Source organism: Marmota flaviventris, chromosome 6, assembly GCF_047511675.1.
Source record: "Marmota flaviventris isolate mMarFla1 chromosome 6, mMarFla1.hap1, whole genome shotgun sequence".
In the NCBI taxonomy this organism is placed as follows: Eukaryota; Metazoa; Chordata; class Mammalia; order Rodentia; family Sciuridae; genus Marmota; species Marmota flaviventris.
The window spans coordinates 84,179,411-84,200,919 of NC_092503.1; the positions used below are offsets into that span (position 1 = coordinate 84,179,411).

Below are 21,509 nucleotides of genomic sequence, written 5' to 3' on the forward strand. Positions count from 1 at the left end.
TGTTTGAGTGCATACATACACACATACTAGATATCTGATCAGAAATTGTCTCTGTGGGATATACATAGGAAACAAAATAAAGATTAAACACTACAGTTTCTCATTTCCTGAGATGGAGGAAAGCTAGATGATTTTCAAGTTTGCTTAAAAATATAGTTAATTTGTTACTCAATTGTAATAATAAAAATTATTTTTCATTTACACTAGAGCTCCTTACTGCAATGAAAGATCACCAAAAAAAAAAAAAAAAAAAAAATGCCAGCCTTATTTTATGAACATATTTGTCCCATTGCATTATGTGTGGTAAACTTGACAAATATGTGAAAGCATAGTTGTGACTAAATTAAAATAATAGAAGACTTTTGCCCCTGGTTATTCCATTTCATTTTATTATATTAACTCAGCCAAATCCACATACCATATACAGGAATAGGATATGATGGTAAATGCAGGGAGTGGAAAGCCCAGAAACAGAGCCAGGCAACTGCTTTTGAGGGCTGCTGTTTTTCTAATCTGTTTTTCTCTTGGAAGAGGAGGTGGTAAGAGCAGACCTTGAAGGAATGTTTCTTCTATCCAGAGGCATGGAGGCAACCATAAGAGCTTTCCCTAGGTTGAAAATTGTACAAATTACCTCAAGTGCATTGTGGCTTTCAATTCAAAAAGCAAGAATGCATTTTTTAAAAAATATTTACTATAACCTACAACCCTCCCTAACTTGAATCTGTTTCCTGGTACTTTCTCCTTCCTTCCTTCCTCTTTCCTTCCTTCCTTCCTTCTTTCCTTCCTTTCTTTTTTAAAAATGCAGCTGAAGATCAGAAAATTCCCCTGTCTCTGGAAGAGAGATTTATTAGCATTGGCATTGGGGAAGTTCATGGTTGGCTCTAGTATTGTATGCAATGGAATCACAAAGGCAGAGTTTATTACTATTTCAGATCCAACTTCAGAGGAATTTGAGCACAAACCATTAGTTTTGATTTACATTTTTTTTAACCGGGTGGTTGTTGTTAAAATAGATAGGCTTAATGTAATTTCTAAAACATGATTATACATGTAGATGCCCATTAAATATTACTAGAAACCTTTGTAGTTATTGTTAATAATTAAGAGGAAAACTTGCTTTTATAAACCTCTAAATGAATAGTGTTCATTTTTATTCAGAGATTTACCACAAATGAATGAAAATATCAGTTAGGAAATAATATGGCTCTTTTAAAAAATTTCTGAGTGTTGTTTTTTGGGCTATGGAAAATATGACTTTTCAGAATTTTCTTTGTTTCAGTTGCTGTAGCAACTTGCCAATGCCTTAGACATGAATGGCTTCCTACAGATCAAACCAAACTCAGTTGACATTTTGTTGCAATGAGGTTTTTAGCATATCACAAGAATTCTGCATGATGTTGAGTAATATGAGGCTTCATCAAAACCAACTAACAAAGCCTCTATGTTTCCCGAGATTTACTGCTGTCTCATAATTTGAAAAATCATACATTTAGGGCCTAACAACTGTAATGTTGCCAAGGAACTTTAGCACAATCACAGGACAGTCATTCACAGTTCCTTTTCTGTGAATTAATTGTTGATCCGAGAAAAATCTAAATCAATCAGGAAGATATATATATTTTTTGCTTATGCAGGCTCTGAAGTTGAATTACCATTTAATGTTAAGATGTTTTTAAGAACTTATTACTTGAAGTGACTGAGTTAACTTATTGACAGTGAACTTTGTCCTTTGGAATGGTGGTTCTAGTTCATTGGTTGTAAATCAAGTGTATTTCCACATGAATGTTATCCAGAAGCAGGTCTTCTGCATTCTGCTGTGGAAAGTTGGATGGCTTTTGAGCAGAGCTCTAACGGAAAAGACAAATTGATTTAGAAGAGAGTTTACATTACATTTTCAATTTAACTTCTATTTTTGAAAGTGGTATGTGAAACTCAGTGAAAGCTGGCTGGAACAATCTATAAGATGAAATATAGTTTCATTTTGTAATGATTAATTTTTCAGTTATCATTGTTGGCTAATTTATATTATAATTACATTTGAGTTGGATGATAACTTACTTTTCAGAAAGCAAATGGAAAGGGCTAAGGAAATATATGAAAGTTACTTAAATGAAGTATTAATCTTTGGCATAGTATATGGAAATAAAAGTGTGCAAATCAACCCCTTGTGGATATGCAGATCATGAGAAATGCACCTGTCTGAATTACTTCCCATAGCAGCAGCAGCATTCATGAGAACAATGCTTTTGAATATATGTGTGAATGTGCTTTATAATCAGGACAGAAATGCTGCGTGTCAAAATTTCAAAACCTGATAGAATTTAATACCTTTAGCCAATACCATCATACGAATGAATTGTTATTCATGGTACTTATGCTGATACATATACTAGTGTATGGGAAAACTGTTGACATGGAATCAAAGGAATAGAAAAGATGCATACCATCATTATAGAAGATGACTTATTTAAAATAATTGCCAGAAATTTTATTATGAGATCAACATAATGAAGAAAACACAGCATGTAATCCAGAACAGAAGTCAGTAAACATCAGGAAGCTAAATGTTATTGAAAAAAATGTCATTTGGGTAAAAAAAAGAAAATATCCTAAATCAACCCCCACATCATAATACATACATTTGAGGGCTGGAATTGTGGCTCAGTGGTAGAGCACTTGCCTCCTAGCATGTGTGAAGCACTGGGTTCGATTCTCAGCACAACATAAAAAAATAAAATAAAGATATTGTGTTCATCTAGCAAACAAACAAACAAACAAAACACCACGTACATTTGAGGGAGTGAGGGAGCCTCTGCTAGAGCAGAAGTGGGTCTAGGCTCAGGGAAATGTAGTGGGGAAAGGGGTAGAAAGTCTGCTGGACTTGGCTTCTGCTCACTGCCCTTGCGACTGTGCCTTGCCCTCTTGAGAACCAGTAATCTTTCTTGGAGACAGGGTAGGGACTGGAATTTTAATTTGACTTCTTTTCCCATCTCCTTTCTCTAAGGTAAAAAGGAACTCTTTCTCAAACTCAGTCTGATCAAACTAAACCAAAAGAAGCCAAATAATCTCTTTCTGTGGTAATTGATGTGTGGAGTTCCTTAGATTGAGAACAAAAGCTACAACATATTGGCAGAGGGGAAAAGGGAGGGGTGAACTTCCTCTGTATTTTATGGGATAGAAAGGATGTGATGAGGAGCTAAATAACTTCTCCATTATCCAATGACTTATCCATTATCTGGTCATAAGTGAACCATCAAGCTATCCTACAGAGCATCGCCAGGACCAACATTTGGAACAGTTTTGTTTTTCACCCTTTGTGAAAAGGTAGCCCTGTTTCTACACTTTTTTTTCTACAGGGCTACCTTTGAAAGTGTGAAGGTTCTTTCCCACACTGACCAACCATACATTCCAAGTAAATGCTTCTCTAGGCCTCAGAGAGAAGCAGCAGAAAGAAAAGGAGGGGGAAAATTAGAGATGGGGAAAGAATAAAGAATTATAGATGAATTAGAGCTATGGGGCAGATTTTAAAGATTTCTAGAAAGCATCAGCATTTAGGCCTGGATGTTCTGATTTAATGGATAAAGGCAGGATGGAGCCTTTGGCTCTCCAGGAAGTTCTGTATATTTGATCCATGTACAGTCCAGTTATTTTGCTATTGAGTATCCAGGGCCTCAGGTACTGACATGGTCTGCTGGTGGCCCACACAGCTGGTTGTACACCTAGCTCCAAGACCAACTTGGTCACTTGCCAACCTGCTTCCTGCCAATTGTGCCACAGAGTGCTTAAAATTTCTTCTTCTTCTTCTTTTTTTTTTTTTTTTTTTTGGTAATCTAATGTTTGGCCAAGCCAAAATCCCATTTTTTAAAACTTGAAGGTTTGTAGATCTGATAAAACTTAAGTGTCATGAATTTATGACTTCTTCCATGTTTGTGGGTGTAAGGCAACACAATACTCAAGATATCTTGCTTTTTTGGAGAAAAAAATTTAATGCCTGAGAATAGTATAAGCTTATGTTTAGGAATATTCTTATCAAGCTGACTGATTGATATAAGAAACCCACGTGAAGGAGTTGTCTTTTCAATCCTGGCTAATGAATAGAAATACCTTTTTCCTTTCTTTGAAGTCTGTGTTTCTTTGTAACTAATATGAATTGGTAATGCTCTTCCCTACAAATAATGCCTTTGTACAGGACAGGCAGAAACTATGACTTTATATTTTTTTTCTGTGATTGAGAACCTACTCATGTTCATTAAAATTAATGTTGTCATGACATTCATGAGAACTCAGAAATGATTTTTTAGTTGCTTTTTCATTTGCATCTTAAAAAGTGCTGTTGAAGATTTCATCTTCAGGACATTGATAAACCTGGAAAAGGTCTTTATAGCAATTTTATTAATATTTTGCTCTAGCTTTATATGTCTTGAGAGTGTTAAAATAGTTGGTTAAAATGCATGGGGAGACATGTCTAGTGATATGAGATCCTTTTGTTTTAAGCTCAGAAATGTCTTTGTGAATATATTTTTGCTTCAGCCATAATTCTCTTCCCATTATTATTATTTTTTCTCACAGTGAAATCATTAACTTGTATTTGTGTTTGTGAGATGTCTGTTGTCATGGAAACAAACAATGTCACAAATTCAGTGATGTAGAAAGCAGGGAGAAAAACAGTCTGAGAAGCATAACCTTTAAGAAAAGTAGAAGCTAAATTATTGTTTGTGAATTATCCCAGTATTAAGTTGGAATAGAATTCCCACATTCTAACTTTGTCTTATATTTTTTGGAATGTCATTAATACAGTATTTAGCTTATTTAAACTCAGAATCACTTTCAAGAATGGTCATTCTATAGCAGCTATTTCTGACTGCAACTTGGGAAATATTGAAAGAGGCACATTTGGAAAACTGGCATATATGAAACAAAAGGAAAAAAGTTTTGCACATTTGAAGCTTAGAGACTAGTTTTTGGGATATCAATGATCAATATAAATAACAGACAAATAAAAACCTCAATAACTGAACCAAACAAAACAAATTAAACAAACTACTTAAAATTGCACTTTTATCTTCCTGTAGGTAGAGAATATATAAAGATGTGTAGCCATTTAAGTAGCAAACACAATGAAGAAGACTTTCAAATGAGAATTAGCCTTATGTACTTGGGGGAGAAAGTCAGTATGTTCTTGAAAATAAGTATTCTTGCAGCAAAATATGCAACTAATTTCCTTCCAGAGATGAGATGTCCTGTCAGCAGTTAAAGTTATTTATAATAGAATTTTCCATTTAGGCTTGACTGGTAGGCTGTTCAACTCATTTTATTTCTTTTTTCCCCTCCCAATTTAATGATATATTGTAGGTTTTTGTCTACTGATGTTTCTTTATTGTTCATTGTTATCTTTACTTTTTTGTGTGTTGAAATTTATTTAATTATAAATAGCTTTAAGATATTCATTTTTACTCTTTGAGCCAAATAAATTAATAGCTTCCATAATTCTTATAATAGCATTGTATATTATTGGCATGAGTATACAACAATTACTGGCAAAGTGTATGCTGAAGAAGCAGATAGTTTCATAATTATGTCACACTGTGGCACAAGCCTTAGTAAAGGTAGCCAATATAAAGTGACCTGTATATTTATCTTACATTTAAACTATGGAGAGCAAGAGTTTTATTGGAAGACATCTGTGCCTCTCATTAAATTGAGGTTTCCATATTTTTCCATTTTTTTTCATGAAAGAGCCAGAATTTAGTAGCATACGTTTTTGATCAGCTAGAACAAGTGGTGTATTTTATTTTGATGACTATTCACTTTTAAGTTTTCTAGAAGAATTATTCATTTTTTAGCTTTATTAGGGTTAAGCTATGATGAAAGTTAGTTCTACTTTTTTAACTGTATGAGCAAACAAAAATTTCTCCAGAACATGATTGTTGGAATTTAGGTTTGCAAATGATATGAGATTGATGCAGTTATTGTTAATCATACATTGAAACTGAGCTTATTTAAATTAGATCTGGGAGGAAAAGATCTTGAAAGTAAATGAAGATCTTTGTGAACAATGGGCTATGTCAACAAGCAGACTGAAATGTGACAGAATTTTGGGATTTAGATGCTTTATTTTTCCTTTAAAAAATTTTAAGACAACTATTCCTTCAAATTTGGGTGATAACCTTTTCCTAGAAGGTCTTGCAATCAGACTGGTCATGGGGGGTAAGGCTGATATATAGGAATCAAGTATAATTCTGAAGTTTTATTCCATCAATCCTGCTCTACTGATAGAAGGGAAAAAAAACTCAGAAAGGAGAAATAGCAATTGAGTTTGTGTTCAGCAAGTTAGGATGTCTCCCAGGATGAATGAATGTTCAAATATTTAGTAGTTATTTAAAAAAATGATTTCCCTTTAATTTCTATCGTAGAACGTGGTTCACCTCAAGACTTAGTTATTAAGGACATCACTGATACATCAGTTGGTGCTTATTGGACGTCTGCTCCAGGAATGGTTCGAGGATACAGGGTCTCATGGAAATCTCTTTATGATGATGTTGAGGCTGGAGAGAAAAATCTTCCTGGAGATGCAATTCATACTGTAATAGAAAATCTGCAGCCAGAGACCAAATACAAAATTTCGGTCTTTGCAACTTACAGTAGTGGAGAAGGAGAACCTTTGACTGGAGACGCCACAACTGAATGTAGGTAACATCACAGGTGTGTTTGGGAGTGTATTAGTGCTACCTAATAGCTATCAGCCCAAAGGACATGTAGTTTATCCACTTGATTTTTTTTTGTTCATATGCTAAACAAGGACTTGACAATTACAATATTTAAAGAATGCAATTTAAATTCAGATTAATTAATACATGAAAAAATATGTCAGCCTAACATGGTGGTGCTTGTATGTAATTCCAGTGATTCAGGAGGTTGAGGCAAAAGGATTGCAAGTTCAAGGTCAGCCTCAGCAACTTAAGAGAGACCCTGTCTTAAAATAAAAAACAAAAAGGGCTAGGGGTGAAGTTCCGTGGTAGAGCACCCCTGGATTCAATTTCCCGTACTGCAAAAAGAAGGAAAAAAGTCATATTTTGAAATACCAAATTCCTTTCAACTACCTTCATTTAACTCCCTGCCCCATCTCTGATCAGCTAGATAGGACCCCCGACCAGGAAAAAGATCAGGACCCCTGGAGACAGAATTCAGGCACATTTATAGTTGCATGATCTGGCTAACTTTACTTAACCTTTGAATCTTGGTTTCTTAATGTGTAGAATGTAGATAATAAATCTTGTCTCTCAGAGTTGTCATGAGGATAAAATGAAATAACAATGTACAAAGCATCAAGTACAGTGACTAGTTATTTAGTAATAATTTATAAATGATTACTGACTATCGACATAATGATTTTCATATAATAAGACCAATCCTAGATTCTTTGCTTTATTCCTGTTATATTTGATAAAGTTAAATCAAAATCTCTCTCACTCAATATTATAGTGACTCTGTCTCATTAGTATTCTTTTTGGTGAACAATTATGAATAATCTATCATCATTTATCATCACATGGCTGGTGCAGGATGTGTCAAATTTTTTTAATTCTCTTTCCTAAAGTTATTTTTTTGATAATGAATGATGTGCCAGAGTCGGTTAGTAGTTTTTATGAGTGTATCTCTTTGGTGGGGGATGTTAGGAATGAGGGAGGTCCTGTATGTGTGGGTCAGGGAAGGATACATGGGGAATCTCTGTACTTTCTTTCCAGTTTTGCTATAAAACTAAAACTGTTGTAAAAGAAAGTATATTAAAAACACCCCCCCAAAAAAACCCCACAAAAAAACAAAAAATTCATTTGTTAAGCATGGGTACTTCTAAGCTTTTGTAGGGAAAAAAACTTTATTCCTTTTGTTTTGGGAGGATTTTAGAAAAAGGGGAAAGAAATGGATCATCTTTGCATTTTCTTCTGTTAGAAAGAAGTAGAAGAATTTTGGTGATCTTTATGGCAAAGAGAAAGAAGGAAGTGCCATGAGGATTTTCAGTTAAGTCCCATATCCTGATTTGAAATTGCCCTTTAACAAAAATCTTTTGGTCTGAGTTGCCTGAGAAATTCATTTTCTTTTTACCACTGACAAGCTCAGTTGGATATGTTTAAATTTAAATTTGTCTAAATTAACCAGCTTTCAAAAAAACCAAAAAACAAAAAACCAAAAAATTCCTGTATGAAATTTATATTTGTGTAAAGGCATATTGCTCAGATAGTCACATGATTAGTTTCTATGGTACTAAATGAAATCTTGTGTCTGGAATAGATTGGCTGATGTAGTTTAAGAAACTGGCAGAAATCGGTTCTCTATTTCTTTGTTGTAAGAGAAGCCATATTGCAAACTCAGGTCAGATAATGACACATAGAGCTAACTTTATTTATAGGAGTAAAGATAAAATTCATGTAGTTGAGAAATTATTAAAGTATGTGCATTTAGAGAATTTTCTTTCCAAAAAATTCTCCATTATATCTTTTTCTAAAAGTATCCGAGCCTTCAGATAATTAGGTTTGAAAATCTTCATAAGGAATGTGATTTAGCCAAAAGCAAGTATGTTAGCAGAAGCTGTAAATAAACTTTTGTTTCTTAGAAGATGAGCAACTGAGAACTTTTTAGTATTTTTTGGCTCTTTGATTTTAAGGCTGGTGAACAGAGAAGTCTCTTTTGAACTAGAAGCAGACTTGGAAGGAAGGAAACATTGATTTCTCAGAGTATACAAAACTGCTTAAATGTCTAAGTAAATAGAAGACATGAACCTTTTTGGCTCTACTGCTGTTTGGTTGTTGTGTGTTGCTTTGTCTTTGGGGAAAGCAAAGCCACAAAGCCACAAAGTCCTTTCAGACATGTGAGGGGTGGCATTTAGGTGACTGATGAATCCTAGCATATGGGGGTAGCTCAACGAGTCACCCAGTTATGCTTTAAGAGTTTCATAGGCGCTCCCAAGGGATGTTTTAGAAATGTCTGTAGGATCAGGATCACCTGAAACTTAGAAGAGTATGGTGTACAATCTGTTGATACCATGGAAACCATGTATTGACACTAGTAAGCTGACAGAGGGCAAACTCTCTGTTGTTCCTCTTCATGGCAGTGGGATCAACAGTCTCTTCCTTCCTTTATAGAGACACTAATCCCATTAAATTAGGACCTCACTTATACAACCTCATTTAATCCTACTTATCTCCTCAAAGGCCCTGTCTGCAAAACACTAGCACATTGAACACATAGGACTTTTGGGGGAGATGTAATCTTTCCATCCATAACATGGGCCATAGTTTTTTCTTCTTGGCATGCTCAATAATTTTTATTTGAAGCCAGACGTTGTGAATTTTACCTTTTTGGGTGTTATATATTTTTATATTCTTATAAATATTCTTAAGCTTTTTTTCCTGGAATATAGTTAAGTTCCTTGAAAAATAGTTTGATCTTTCTGAAGTTTACTTTTGAGCTCTGTTTTAGTTTAGGGCTAATTTTGCTCCATTATGGAAGTAATAATCTCCTGAGTATTCTACATGATGTCTCCAGAGTTATATGGTTTTCTCTTTGGCTAGTGGGAATCATTTCTGGCCCTGTGTGAGCTCCAGAAATAGTTCCCTCTATTTCTTTTGGGTGTTTCTTTCCCTGGTTTTGGATGGTTTCCTCGCACTTGATCCCTGATTAACACTGAATTGAAGACTTGGGAGCCTTTTGGATGTTTTGGGGGCATTTTTGATGGTGTGATCTCTTTATAGTATTTTGTTTTGCAAATTCTGCTTTGGACTCCTCAGACACTCAACATCATACTGTCAGTCAAGGGAGACCACCAGTGTCCATCTGGATCCCACCTTCTTATATTAGGGCTAGAATCTGGGTCATTCGTAGAGTCTACTCTCATTTCTTCCTTCTTGCTTAGGGAATCACTGTTCAGTGCTTTCTGATACCCATTGTCTAAAAACTATTTTTAAAAAGAGTTTTTAGTTGTTTAATAGGTCCCCCCCCATTTGAATATAAAATTTCTCTTAAAATCAGAAAGATTCTTTGCTTATTTTGTTTTCTTCAGCTTAATTTCTTTCAATAAAATGCCTATGACTTCTTGAATATGAAGGTTATTAAATCTGAATTAAATGATCATGCTTATGAACTCTACTTATGTATAAGAAAAGGGATTTCATAGCTGGGTGTACACACACCTAAATTCCAGGAACTTAGGAGACTGAGGCAAAAGTATTCCGAGTTCAAGAACAGCCTCAGCAACTTAACATGACATTGTCTCAAAATAAAAATAAAAATAACAGAGGATGTAGCTCAGTGGTAAAGTAGTCCTAGGCTCAATCCCTCATAACCACATCCCCGAAAACCCCCAAAATACAAAAGGATGTTGTTGGCTATTGGTGTGTATTTTGGGATCTGTTTCTGATAAAGTAATTAACAATTATAAAATATTAATAAAAGATAACTTAATAAGTAATATTGTCTATGGTTTGTACTAATAATAACATATAGTGCTTCCTAAATATAAAATATATACTATTTTATCTTTAGAGCCCTTGAAGTATTTTTATGTGTTAGAGTTTCCTGTTCTCTTGTGTTCATAGTTTTGTGCACATGGCAATCACAAGAATAGTATTAACCATGCTAATTCTGTCTAGTCATTTGTAGACAGCAACTTCTTCTGAAATGGCCTGAGTAAAATTTCTAACCCTGCATTCAGAGCTTTTAGTATTCCCCATGGCATTGTGATTAGAGGAATTCCTTACAGATGAAAATATAATAAAAAGTCTAAAACTTCATTTCCGGAAATGGATGTTTTCTTTACCGAAGTCTCCAGGATGCAAATAGGAAATCCCTGCAATATGAACTTCCATTTTTTTAGTATTAGCTGGATAAAGAGAAAACATCTTACTGATATCTTGCTGAGATTAAGGTTCACACGCCATCATAAATTTATGAGATTACAAGGCTGAGTAAGAGAACAGTGTACATATTTAAGAAACCACAGATAGTTTCTTTTTGCATAATCAAGGAACTGTTCACACACACACACACTCTTATAGTATATATATTAATTTTCCTTTTATTTCACAGTATCCCAAGATTCCAAAACTTTGAAAGTGGACGAGGAAACAGAAAATACTATGAGAGTTACGTGGAAACCTGCACCAGGAAAGGTTGTCAACTATCGTGTTGTATACCGACCCCAAGGGGGAGGGCGACAAATGGTTGCTAAAGTGCCCGCCACTGTCACTTCTACAGTGCTGAAACGGCTTCAACCCCAAACCACATATGATATCACAGTTCTCCCAGTCTACAAGACAGGAGAAGGAAAGCTTAGGCAAGGATCAGGAACAACAGGTACGAAATAATAATGCTCTTATTGGAGGGGAAAGTGTATGTAACATTTAAAAAAAAAGACTTTAATATGTCTACTTCATTTGTAAAAGTTTAAAATGGAATCTGTAATAAATTCAACTCTAATTATTACTTGGAATACCCAATTAGCATATTGTTACCAACCCCCTGGTAAAGTAATTCTACCTATTAATGTTCTAATGCTAAACCAATCTGAATTGTAAGGATTATTTATACTCTTGAGTAGTGCTCTGTTATCAGGACTTTTGTTGCACATGTTATATGGGGTCACAACAGTTAACGATTCTTATAAATATGCATTTTTGTAGGCACTAACAGAAAATGCCAAAAGCCCAGTCTTATGGATATTATTTTAAAAATCCTTTTTTATCGTTACAGCTTCCCGATTTAAGTCACCCAGAAATCTCAAAACATCTGACCCAACTATGTCAAGTTTCCGAGTGACTTGGGAGCCTGCCCCTGGGGAGGTGAAGGGTTATAAAGTCACATTCCACCCTACGGGGGATGACAGAAAACTAGGGGAGTTAGTCGTTGGACCATATGACAACACAGTTGTTTTGGAGGAACTTAGGTAGGAACTAATTATATTTGTGTTAAGAGATTGAATCAACTTGTGTTAAAAGATTGAATCAACCTATGTAAATCAATAGACCCTATGTGAATAATCACTCATATGTCTCTTTGTTAGCAGAGTATTTAAGAATCAGCTAAATCTGCTTTCTTGTGCTTCATGATACTGGAGTTGAGGTTAGTCAGACGCTAGCAACAGAATTTTGGCCTGAGCAAAATGTACATAATACTTTAATGATTTTGTTTTTAAGTGATCAGATATAACATTTTTTTTTCAATAGCACCCTGTTTTAACAAAACATACATATTATATCATTTCACCAAAATTGTAGTCATTTTACTAAAATTGTAGCCATGAAGAAATGTGGGGGTTCCTGTGCCTTCTGGAAGGGCCTGGGTGACTCATGGTGAGATCCCAAGTGTGGGTCCTCCTCCAGTGTGACACACTAGAGCCAGAAGGCAGGACTCTCTCTGTGCTTGGTGCCAGCTGGCAGGAGAATCCTGGGCTCACTGAAGGTCAAATTTTAGGCTGTGCAGTAGAAAACAAGGAAGTTTGAGTTTGAACAGCACCCTTCATTTATTACAGTAAAAAGAATGGGCTACTGTGCATTGCCTCTTGGAAAGTTTGTTTAACTGTTCATTCAGCAATATTGAAAACTATTTAAATGCTTGTTATTGACTTTTACTAGTATAGGAGGGATAAAATTTATGAAGCACACTATTTGCCAGGCTTTGTGCTAGGTGCTTTATGCTACCCTGCAAGACACAACATTTCAATCATATTCTTAAAGCCCGTTGCTTAGAAACAGCAGAGTAGAGATCCTGATCCTTTTCTGACATGCTGAGCAGCGTCGTAGGGACTCTCCCTCTGATAGAAGGGCAAGGCTGAAATGGTGCTCTGAATCCCCAAAATTCTCTGGAGTGCTAGGTGGCTAGTTTTTCTTGATACCTCACAGGGTGAACAAACGAGAATGAAACTCTTTTTCTTTTGTGAAAATGCTGTACTTTGTAAGTTACTCTGAGTAGAAGTTTATTAGTCAAGATAAATGTCTTTAAGAAAGCAAAATAATGCCTTGAACCAATGGTCCATACAGACTATTCACTTTGTCATTTCAGGGCAGGTACCACCTATAAGGTAAATGTTTTTGGAATGTTTGATGGAGGAGAAAGTTCACCTCTTGTTGGACAAGAAATGACAACTCTTTCTGACACAACTGTAATGCCAATTTTATCCTCTGGTAAGACATTGAGCTATATTCCCCTAGGAAAATTTAGCATTATGAAACTATTTCAAATGTGAACTAGTAGATTATTATACAATGAGAAGTGACTAACATTATTTTTTTTCACTAAAATTTATTTAAATAATTTGCATGCTTCCTTTTTGATGTTGGAAAAAATGCTTCAAGACATCCAGTCAAGCATACTTTAAATTATTTTTTTAAGTTTCTTTTTTAACATTGTGTTAGTGACATTATACTGCATTATTTAAAGATTAACAGATAATAATAACAACTGTAGATAACATCTATACTTTTCTAACATTTTTCTTCTTTTTAGTGATTAAGATGCAATTTTATTTTGTTAAAGTAATTATATATCTTTACTTAAATAATATATTTGGGCTGGGCAAGCAGAGTTAGGTTAGAAACAAGGGTGGACAACCGTGACTTGGGAAGCAAACTGGTAACATAAACCCCTTTAGATGTTCTGCCCCTGCTCAATTATGCCTTGATGTAAATAAAGATAGTTTTTAACATTCTTAGAGGAGGTGAAGTGGTAGGTAGTTATTCAAATTTTTTTTATCATTTATTAAAAAACAGTAGTTATAAGCAGAGCAGGAACAGGTTTGCAAAGTCTTAAGTGCTTAGAATAGTATTTGGAAGTCTTTAGTCCTGTATATAATACATGAATGGCACATTGTACTTTGTAGTGTGATGAGCATTACTTAATTTTTTTCAATGCCTTTTTTCATAATGTCAAGATCAGATGTTAACAATAGAAGAAACTGGAAAATTCATAGCTGTTAACACATGCTCTTAGAAAAGAGAACACTTGAAATCTTGGATGTGCATAAAATAAATAAAAGTATCAAATCTTATTGTTTTGCATTAATGTTTTATTGTTTCTCTTATGATGATATTAACTGACTTATATTTTTATTTTGTAGCTTTTACACTGAGGATATTGGGATTATTTTCTCTTTCCAAAGCACCCTAGCTTTGTATCAGTGTTTGTGCTTGTCTCTACAGCTCTCAATTTGTATATTTGTGTACTTTTCTAAATTGCCTTCCTTCTTTCTTGATTCTTTAAATGTGCAAACTTTACCATTTGTATTGATCTGATTTTTATATATGGTAGATGATAAAGTTAAATAATTAATAACTAAATAATAGTGTATCAGGTTTTAAAAATATATATTTACTTTATAAAGGTGTAATTTTAAGAGTCATGTATCTGGCCTTCATAATATATGTAATAGTTACCTGGGAGTTTAATTATTTTAAAAGATACCTTTGGCTCACTAAAACCATTTCTGGTTAACACATTTAATCAGTCCATCTCAAACTTACCTGTGAACTGCTATTAAATATTACAAAAGAATGCAATATCTTATCTTTAGATCACATTACAATTTTATTGAAATTGTAAATGCTGTATTGTTAGACATCTATGCATTCTCATTTATTTCAGCTCTTGAGTGTGTGAGCCTTTCAAATTTATAATGGTAATCTAATTCAGGTCTTCAGGTTCTATGTCTAAGGACAGGAAATATAGTCAAAGATGAAGGAAAGATTTGCAACTGAAATAATCTTTGAAGGAATTGATTTTGGAGAATGTTATTTAAGGCTAATAAGTCATACTTGCATATTTATAGAGTCTTACACTCTAAATCATTCAGTTGAGCTGCAGTATCACAACAGGCAGTATGGAACACCCAGTTGGTGGCAGAGGCATGGCTAGGGAGAAATCCTGCCCACAATTTGCTTCTCACTATCTTATCTAATGATTGCTGTGTCAGGGATGGAGTGTCTCACCAGAGCTGAAGCAGACATTGTGTTGCTTGTGGATGGATCATGGAGCATCGGCAGGGCAAATTTTAGAACTGTGAGGAGCTTCATTTCTCGTATTGTGGAAGTCTTTGAGATTGGCCCCAAAAGAGTACAAATTGGTAGGTTCTGACAATACTGATGACATTAAGACATTTTCATGGAGTTCTTTTATATACCCTAACATCATTGGTATTATTTTAGCCCTTGCTCAGTACAGCGGAGACCCCAGAACAGAGTGGCAATTAAATGCTCACAGAGATAAGAAGAGTTTGTTGCAAGCTGTGGCAAACTTACCATACAAAGGAGGCAATACTCTCACAGGTGAGTGAAGATGCCCTGATACTCTTTCAAAAGTTCATGCTTTGGTTCAACATGTGGATGAGAAGTGATGTGACTGATTCTCTTTTAAAAATCCCACTAGGGATGGCTTTGAATTTCATTCGCCAGCAGAGCTTCAGGACCCAAGCTGGCATGAGGCCTCGTGCTCGCAAAATTGGTGTTCTCATTACTGATGGAAAATCACAAGATGATGTGGAGGCACCGTCCAAGAAGCTCAAGGATGAAGGCGTGGAGCTGTTTGCCATTGGTAAGTGCTAGAGTGAGCAGCGATGTCCATGGGGTTGCAAAAGTGCTGAGGACATTTGAGAAAAACAAACAAACATATATTCTCTATCACATAATTCATCAAAATGATGTGCCAGAAAGTGAGTTCACATTCTTCTTTTCTCTTTGTAATGAGACACAACTACATGGCTTTTCAGAAGGAAAGTAATGGATTAAGAGAAAAAAATGTACTATATTAATAGGATTCAGGAAAATTCCTGTTTGATTTTCCACAGAACTATATTTATCTTTGAAATCCATTATTTTGCTTTCCAGAAAAAACATCAAAAAGACACTTTTTGGTGGGAAATTAGTGCTAGAAGCATTTAGAAAAAGGCAGTTTAGAATACTTTTCAGATGATATTATTTTTTATCTATTTCTATTTTATAACTACCAATAAGAAATCATTCTATCTTTTTATACCCAGACATACACACATATTTCGATTTTTAAAAATCTCTTTTTATTTTTTGGTTTTCTAGGTGTCATTTCAGTCTTGAAGAAAATAATAATATATTCTAGTTAATAAATTATTAAACTTCATAGTTGGCCTAATTGTCATTGATTTAAAAAGTTCTAAAATATTTGCTTAATTTATTTGATTTTTTTCTAAGAAGTGCACAATAGCAAGACTGTGGAACCAACCTAGATGCCCTTCAATAGATGAATGGATAAAAAAAATGTGGCATTTATACACAATGGAGTATTACTCTGCATTAAAAAATGACAAAATCATAGAATTTACAGGGAAATGGATGGCATTAGAGCAGATTATGCTAAGTGAAGCTAGCCAATCCCTAAAAAACAAATGCCAAATGTCTTCTTTGATATAAGGAGAGTAACTAAGAACAGAGTAGGGTCGAAGAGCATGAGAAGAAGATTAACATTAAACAGGGATGAGAGGTGGGAGGGAAAGGGAGAGAGAAGGGAAATTGCATGGAAATGGAAGGAGACCCTCAGAGTTATACAAAAATACATACAAGAGGAAGTGAGGGGAAAGGGAAAAATAATACAAGGGGGACAAATGAATGTCAGTAGAGGGGGCAGAGAGAGAAGAGGGGAGGGGAGGGGAGGGGAGGGGGGATAGTAGAGGATAGGAAAGGCAGCAGAACACAACAGACACTAGTATGGCAATATGTAATTCAATGGATGTGTAACTGATGTGATTCTGCAATCTGTATATGGGGTAAAAATGGGAGCTCATAACCCACTTGAATCAAAGTGTGAAATATGATATATCAAGAACTATGTAATGTTTTGAACAACCAACAATAAAAAATAAAAAAAAGAAGTGCTTTTAATTTATGTATCTATCTATCTATTTTAAGGTATTAAAAATGCTGATGAAGTTGAGCTGAAGATGATTGCAACTGACCCGGATGATATCCATGCATACAATGTGGCAGATTTTGAGTCCCTCTCCAAGATTGTGGATGACCTCACCATCAACCTTTGTAATAGTGTAAAAGGGCCAGGTAAGTTTAGTCCAGGGGCTTTCATCTTCAGTCCTGTTGATATTTCTTTCTAGGATAGAGAGAGGGGTGATTTTATGCATTGTAAGATGTTTACCAGAATTGCTGGCCTTTGCCTATTGGAAGCCAGAGGCATTCCTTGAGTTAAGATAATTAGGAATATCTTTATGTTTATGTATGATAAACACCCAAATTGAAGGCTTTCAGAAAATTAATGATAAAAATTATGGTGGTCCTTAATATATGAGAAAAACTTCTTTTAAATAAATTTAGATTATGATAAAAACTTTTCTTCCTTAATTTACTCTGATTTTAAAAATTTGTTCTAATTAATTGTACATGACAGTAGAATGCATTCTGACACATCATACATAAATGGAATATAACTTCTCATTCTTCAGGTTGTATATAATGTAGGATCACACTGGTCATGTAGTCACATAGGCACAGAGGATATTAATGTCTGATTTATTTATCTTCTTATCCCCAATTTACTCTGGTTTTGAGAAAATTGCAATGAATATAATAAATAATGTATGGTAGAAGTGATTCAGAGGCTTTGGGTACTGAGGGTGCATTTTTTTTAATGTTTCTTCTTGATTTTCTCCAAACTTTTGCAGATTTTCTCTATTGTCAAATGTCTGCTGGGGGTGGGTGTGGGGAGTTGTTCCCAGTTGAAATTCACTTCTTTAGCCCCTGATTTTTTTTGATTGTTTCTTGGAAAGGCACCAAACTAGAAAAGGGCTTTTAGCTTTTCTGAGGATGTACTTTTTGCATATATGCTTGCACCTCCAGCAAAATACTCAGGGAGAGAAAAAGAGGAGTCAGGGTGAGGGGTGGGGAGAGGTGGAGAGACCTGCTTCCTTTTCTGTGACTATCTCTTCTCTAGTAACTCTAGTTAAGTATTGTTATGTTGCCATTAGATGGCTGTTTATAAACTTTGTTGTCTAAAATTGGTACCTTTTTTGATTTCCTAATTCAAGTAGAATGGGAAGAGGGGTCTTATATCTGATTTTTTTTTTGTCTCAACTGTAGATGGTTATGCTTGTAACACCAGAATATAAAAGGAAATTACTAATCTTAGGATTTGGACTTTTAGAAATTATATAATTTCTTTTTACCAGGATAAAATGGTTAAATATGTTTTTAGGGGTCTTTGAGAGATATGGATAAAAAATTAGAATTTAGAAATGAAACTCTAGACCTGGATTTGTAATAACAGAGGATGGTGCAGAATGACTATTATCTGTATAAAAACATAGGTCAAAACATGGTAAACACCACAATGGTTGTTTTTTTTTGAAAACCAACAATAAAAGTTATGGTTCTTATTTTATGAGAAATTTCCTTTTATGTATATGTATATTATTGTAAAAACTGTCCTTTAACTTATTCTGGTTTTGGAAAAGTTGGAATGAGTTTAACAAATAATGTGGTAAAAATGGTTCATGTGCTTTGGATACTGGGGCTACTTTTTTTTTTTTAATGTTCCTTCTCGAGTTTCTCTCTCCAAACTTTTGCAGATTTTCTCTTTTGGATTTTGATCAACAGACTGACCTTTTCCCTGGAGAAATAGACCAGCTGGGCAGCCAGAATTTGTAGGCTCCTGGCTCTGGATTAACTGAGAGAGTTGTAGTTTTATTCAATTGGAGAGAACTTTGAGTGGGGATGAAAACATCTTTTATCTGTTTTCCTTTATTTTTTTTATCAACTAGTTGCATTCATTCTAGTTTCCCAGACAATAAAACTGCTTGATAATTTTGCAAGCTTGACTATGACCCAAGTACAATAAAGGTTAGGATACTAAGAATGGAAATGCTCTCCCTAGTTTTGGCTTACAAAAATGGAGAGTTTATATGAAAATGATTTGCCATGCTCAGAGAGTCATTGGACTAATTCTTCTCCCTTTAAATTATTATTTGCATTGATCTGAGTACTTCTATTTTCTTTCTTCTTCTTTTTTTTTCTTTTTGAAGTATTAGGGATCAAATATTGGTCTGAGGTATCCCCCAGTCCCATACTTTTGTTTTCATTGATATTTATTTTAGATATTATTATATAATTTTATTTCACCTGTATCTACATGTGGGAGCAAAATCACAGGCAGGTGGGCTCAGTGGCACATGCCTGTAATCCCAGTAGCTTGGGAGGCTGATGCAGGAGGATTGCGAGTTCAAAGCCAGCCTCAGCAAAAGCAAGGCTCTAAGCAACTCAGTAAGACTCTGTCTTTAAATAAAACGAAAAAAAAAAAAAAAAAATCACAGGCAGTAGAATGTTCCTCAATAGTTATTATTATTTTTTTGTTGTTGTTGTTTTTAAGTGCTTCATACTGGGCAAGCACTCTATTGCTGAGCTACATCAAAGCCCTATTCCCAAATTTTAAAACCACATTTATCCTTACAGAACATAACTTTTAGCTAAGGAGATAAGACATGAAAAAAAATTACATACACACATATAAACACTACAAAGTGATAATGAGGGCAGGGAACTCTGGCAGTGTTAATGGTGATAGAGAAAATGGAGAAGCTAAATTGTCAGGACCCAAATTCTTTCTTATTATTGATTATATGTATAAGGGTAAAGATGGAAGGAAATATCCGAGGATGATGCAGAAGTTTGGGTCTAGGTGATTTTAACCGGTGATGTCTTAAAGAAGAAGAGGATGAAATTTAAGGAACTACTCATTTAGAGTGGTCTTATGGGCAATGGACCTCTGTATTTACTTATTATTTACTTAATATGTGAAAGGAAGTATATAAAAGCTTCAAAAAAAAAAAGAGATCAATACTGTTTCAATTAAACTTCATCACCTTGCTGCAATAATGAAAAAGCACATGCGCTTTATTTCCACTTGTAGGTGACTTGGAAGCTCCTTCCAACCTAGTTATTTCTGAGCGAACTCATCGTTCCTTTAGGGTGAGCTGGACGCCCCCTTCTGACAGTGTGGATAGATATAAAGTGGAATACTATCCTGTTTCTGGAGGGAAACGTCAAGAAGTGAGTAAACAACACCTGAATCCACTCTTTTCTCATACTGAGATTGGGTCCTCATTAGTGCTCTGGGAAAACTACTGGGTGTGGGGCAATAGGGCTGTGAGGGGGGCAGAACTGAGTTGTGAATGGTGCTTTCTGTTCTTGGCGAGGCATGCACTTCCATTTGAGCTTAATGAAAGGGAAAGGCCTTTGATTAAATTCTTATGGTTTCCAAGAATTGTAGAATATCAATGTGATTTTTAAATTTAAAATAATTTTAGGATGCCAATTTGTTTGTGAGTTTGTATTAGAATCATGGAGTTGATAAGGAACATTAAAGATGATCTAATTTTACAAATGGAGCCACCATATGATCCAGCTATATCACTCCTTGGTATTTATCCGAAAGAATTAGAACACAATGGAGATACAGATATGCCCATGTTTATAGCAGCACAGTTCATAATAGCCAAGTGTCTGTCAACAAATGAATGGCTAAAGAAAATGTGATATATACACATATACAGAGTACAGTTTCATTGACATAAGAAAGAACTAAATTAATCCATTTTCAGGAAAATGGGTGGAACTAGCTGAATAAGCTAAACCCAGAAAGACAAGTATCATATGTTTTCTCTCATATGTGGAAGCTAGAGAGAAAAAAAGGAAATATAAGGGGTTCCATAAAGCTAGAAGTCAGAACAATAGAGTAGAGGAAGAGGATGGGGGTGGGGGAAAGGGAGGTACTGACAATGAAACTGATTAAATTATGTTATGTGCATGTATGAATATGCTACAAGGAAACCTGTTGTTCTGTACAATTAATATCCACCAATAAAAAAGGATAAACCATAAAATTATAATTTAAGAATTTAGTTTTACTCACATATTTTATAAATAAGGAAATAATACCTGGGAGAATAATTGATGTTAATTGTCCAAGATTTCATTGTAACCCAATTGTTTCCATAAATGGAAGACAATGGCCCCATTGAAATATAATTTCCAAGCTCATGGCAGTTAACTACAGTAGAAAAGAGGTAACTGGTTTAAACATATGTTGCTATTATTTTTTATTCACCTGCCCAGTTTTATGTGAGTCGACTGGAAACTAGTACGGTACTGAAAGATCTGAAGCCTGACACTGAGTATGTGGTCAATGTGTATTCTGTGGTAGAAGATGAATATAGTGAACCTCTGAAGGGCACAGAAAAAACCCGTAAGTCAGATATTAAAAAATCCAAAACACACATTTTTCTCATTGTCTTGTTTTCCAAGATAAAGTATTCATGGTCTATGTGAGCTTTTTGCTAGCCTTTGAAATCATTTCTTTATTCAGTATTCATTGAATAAATATTTACAGGATGCCTCATCATGCAGGTGCTCAAAAAACAGTGGTTTTTCTACTTTTACTGGCTGTTCATGCCATCACAGGATCCCACTGGTGGGAAGTGGCTATGGCCATAA

At 34.7% G+C, this 21,509-nt stretch overlaps 1 protein-coding gene across 4 annotated transcripts in view; it reads left to right on the forward strand.

The window, feature by feature from the left end:
- Col12a1 (collagen type XII alpha 1 chain) overlaps nt 1–21,509 on the forward strand; it is a 111,425-nt gene that overhangs the window by 28,698 nt on the left and 61,218 nt on the right. For 3 of the 4 annotated variants that reach the window (XM_071613253.1, XM_071613254.1, XM_027928271.2), the window contains exons 14-23: nt 6,414–6,686; nt 11,083–11,349; nt 11,746–11,938; nt 13,054–13,175; nt 14,960–15,109; nt 15,192–15,311; nt 15,412–15,576; nt 16,923–17,069; nt 19,927–20,066; nt 21,132–21,261. In XM_071613253.1, the coding sequence (XP_071469354.1) occupies nt 6,414–6,686; nt 11,083–11,349; nt 11,746–11,938; nt 13,054–13,175; nt 14,960–15,109; nt 15,192–15,311; nt 15,412–15,576; nt 16,923–17,069; nt 19,927–20,066; nt 21,132–21,261 (1,707 nt within the window). The remainder of the gene's footprint in view (nt 1–6,413; nt 6,687–11,082; nt 11,350–11,745; nt 11,939–13,053; nt 13,176–14,959; nt 15,110–15,191; nt 15,312–15,411; nt 15,577–16,922; nt 17,070–19,926; nt 20,067–21,131; nt 21,262–21,509) is intronic. The other variant, XM_071613255.1, reaches the window with a different exon arrangement.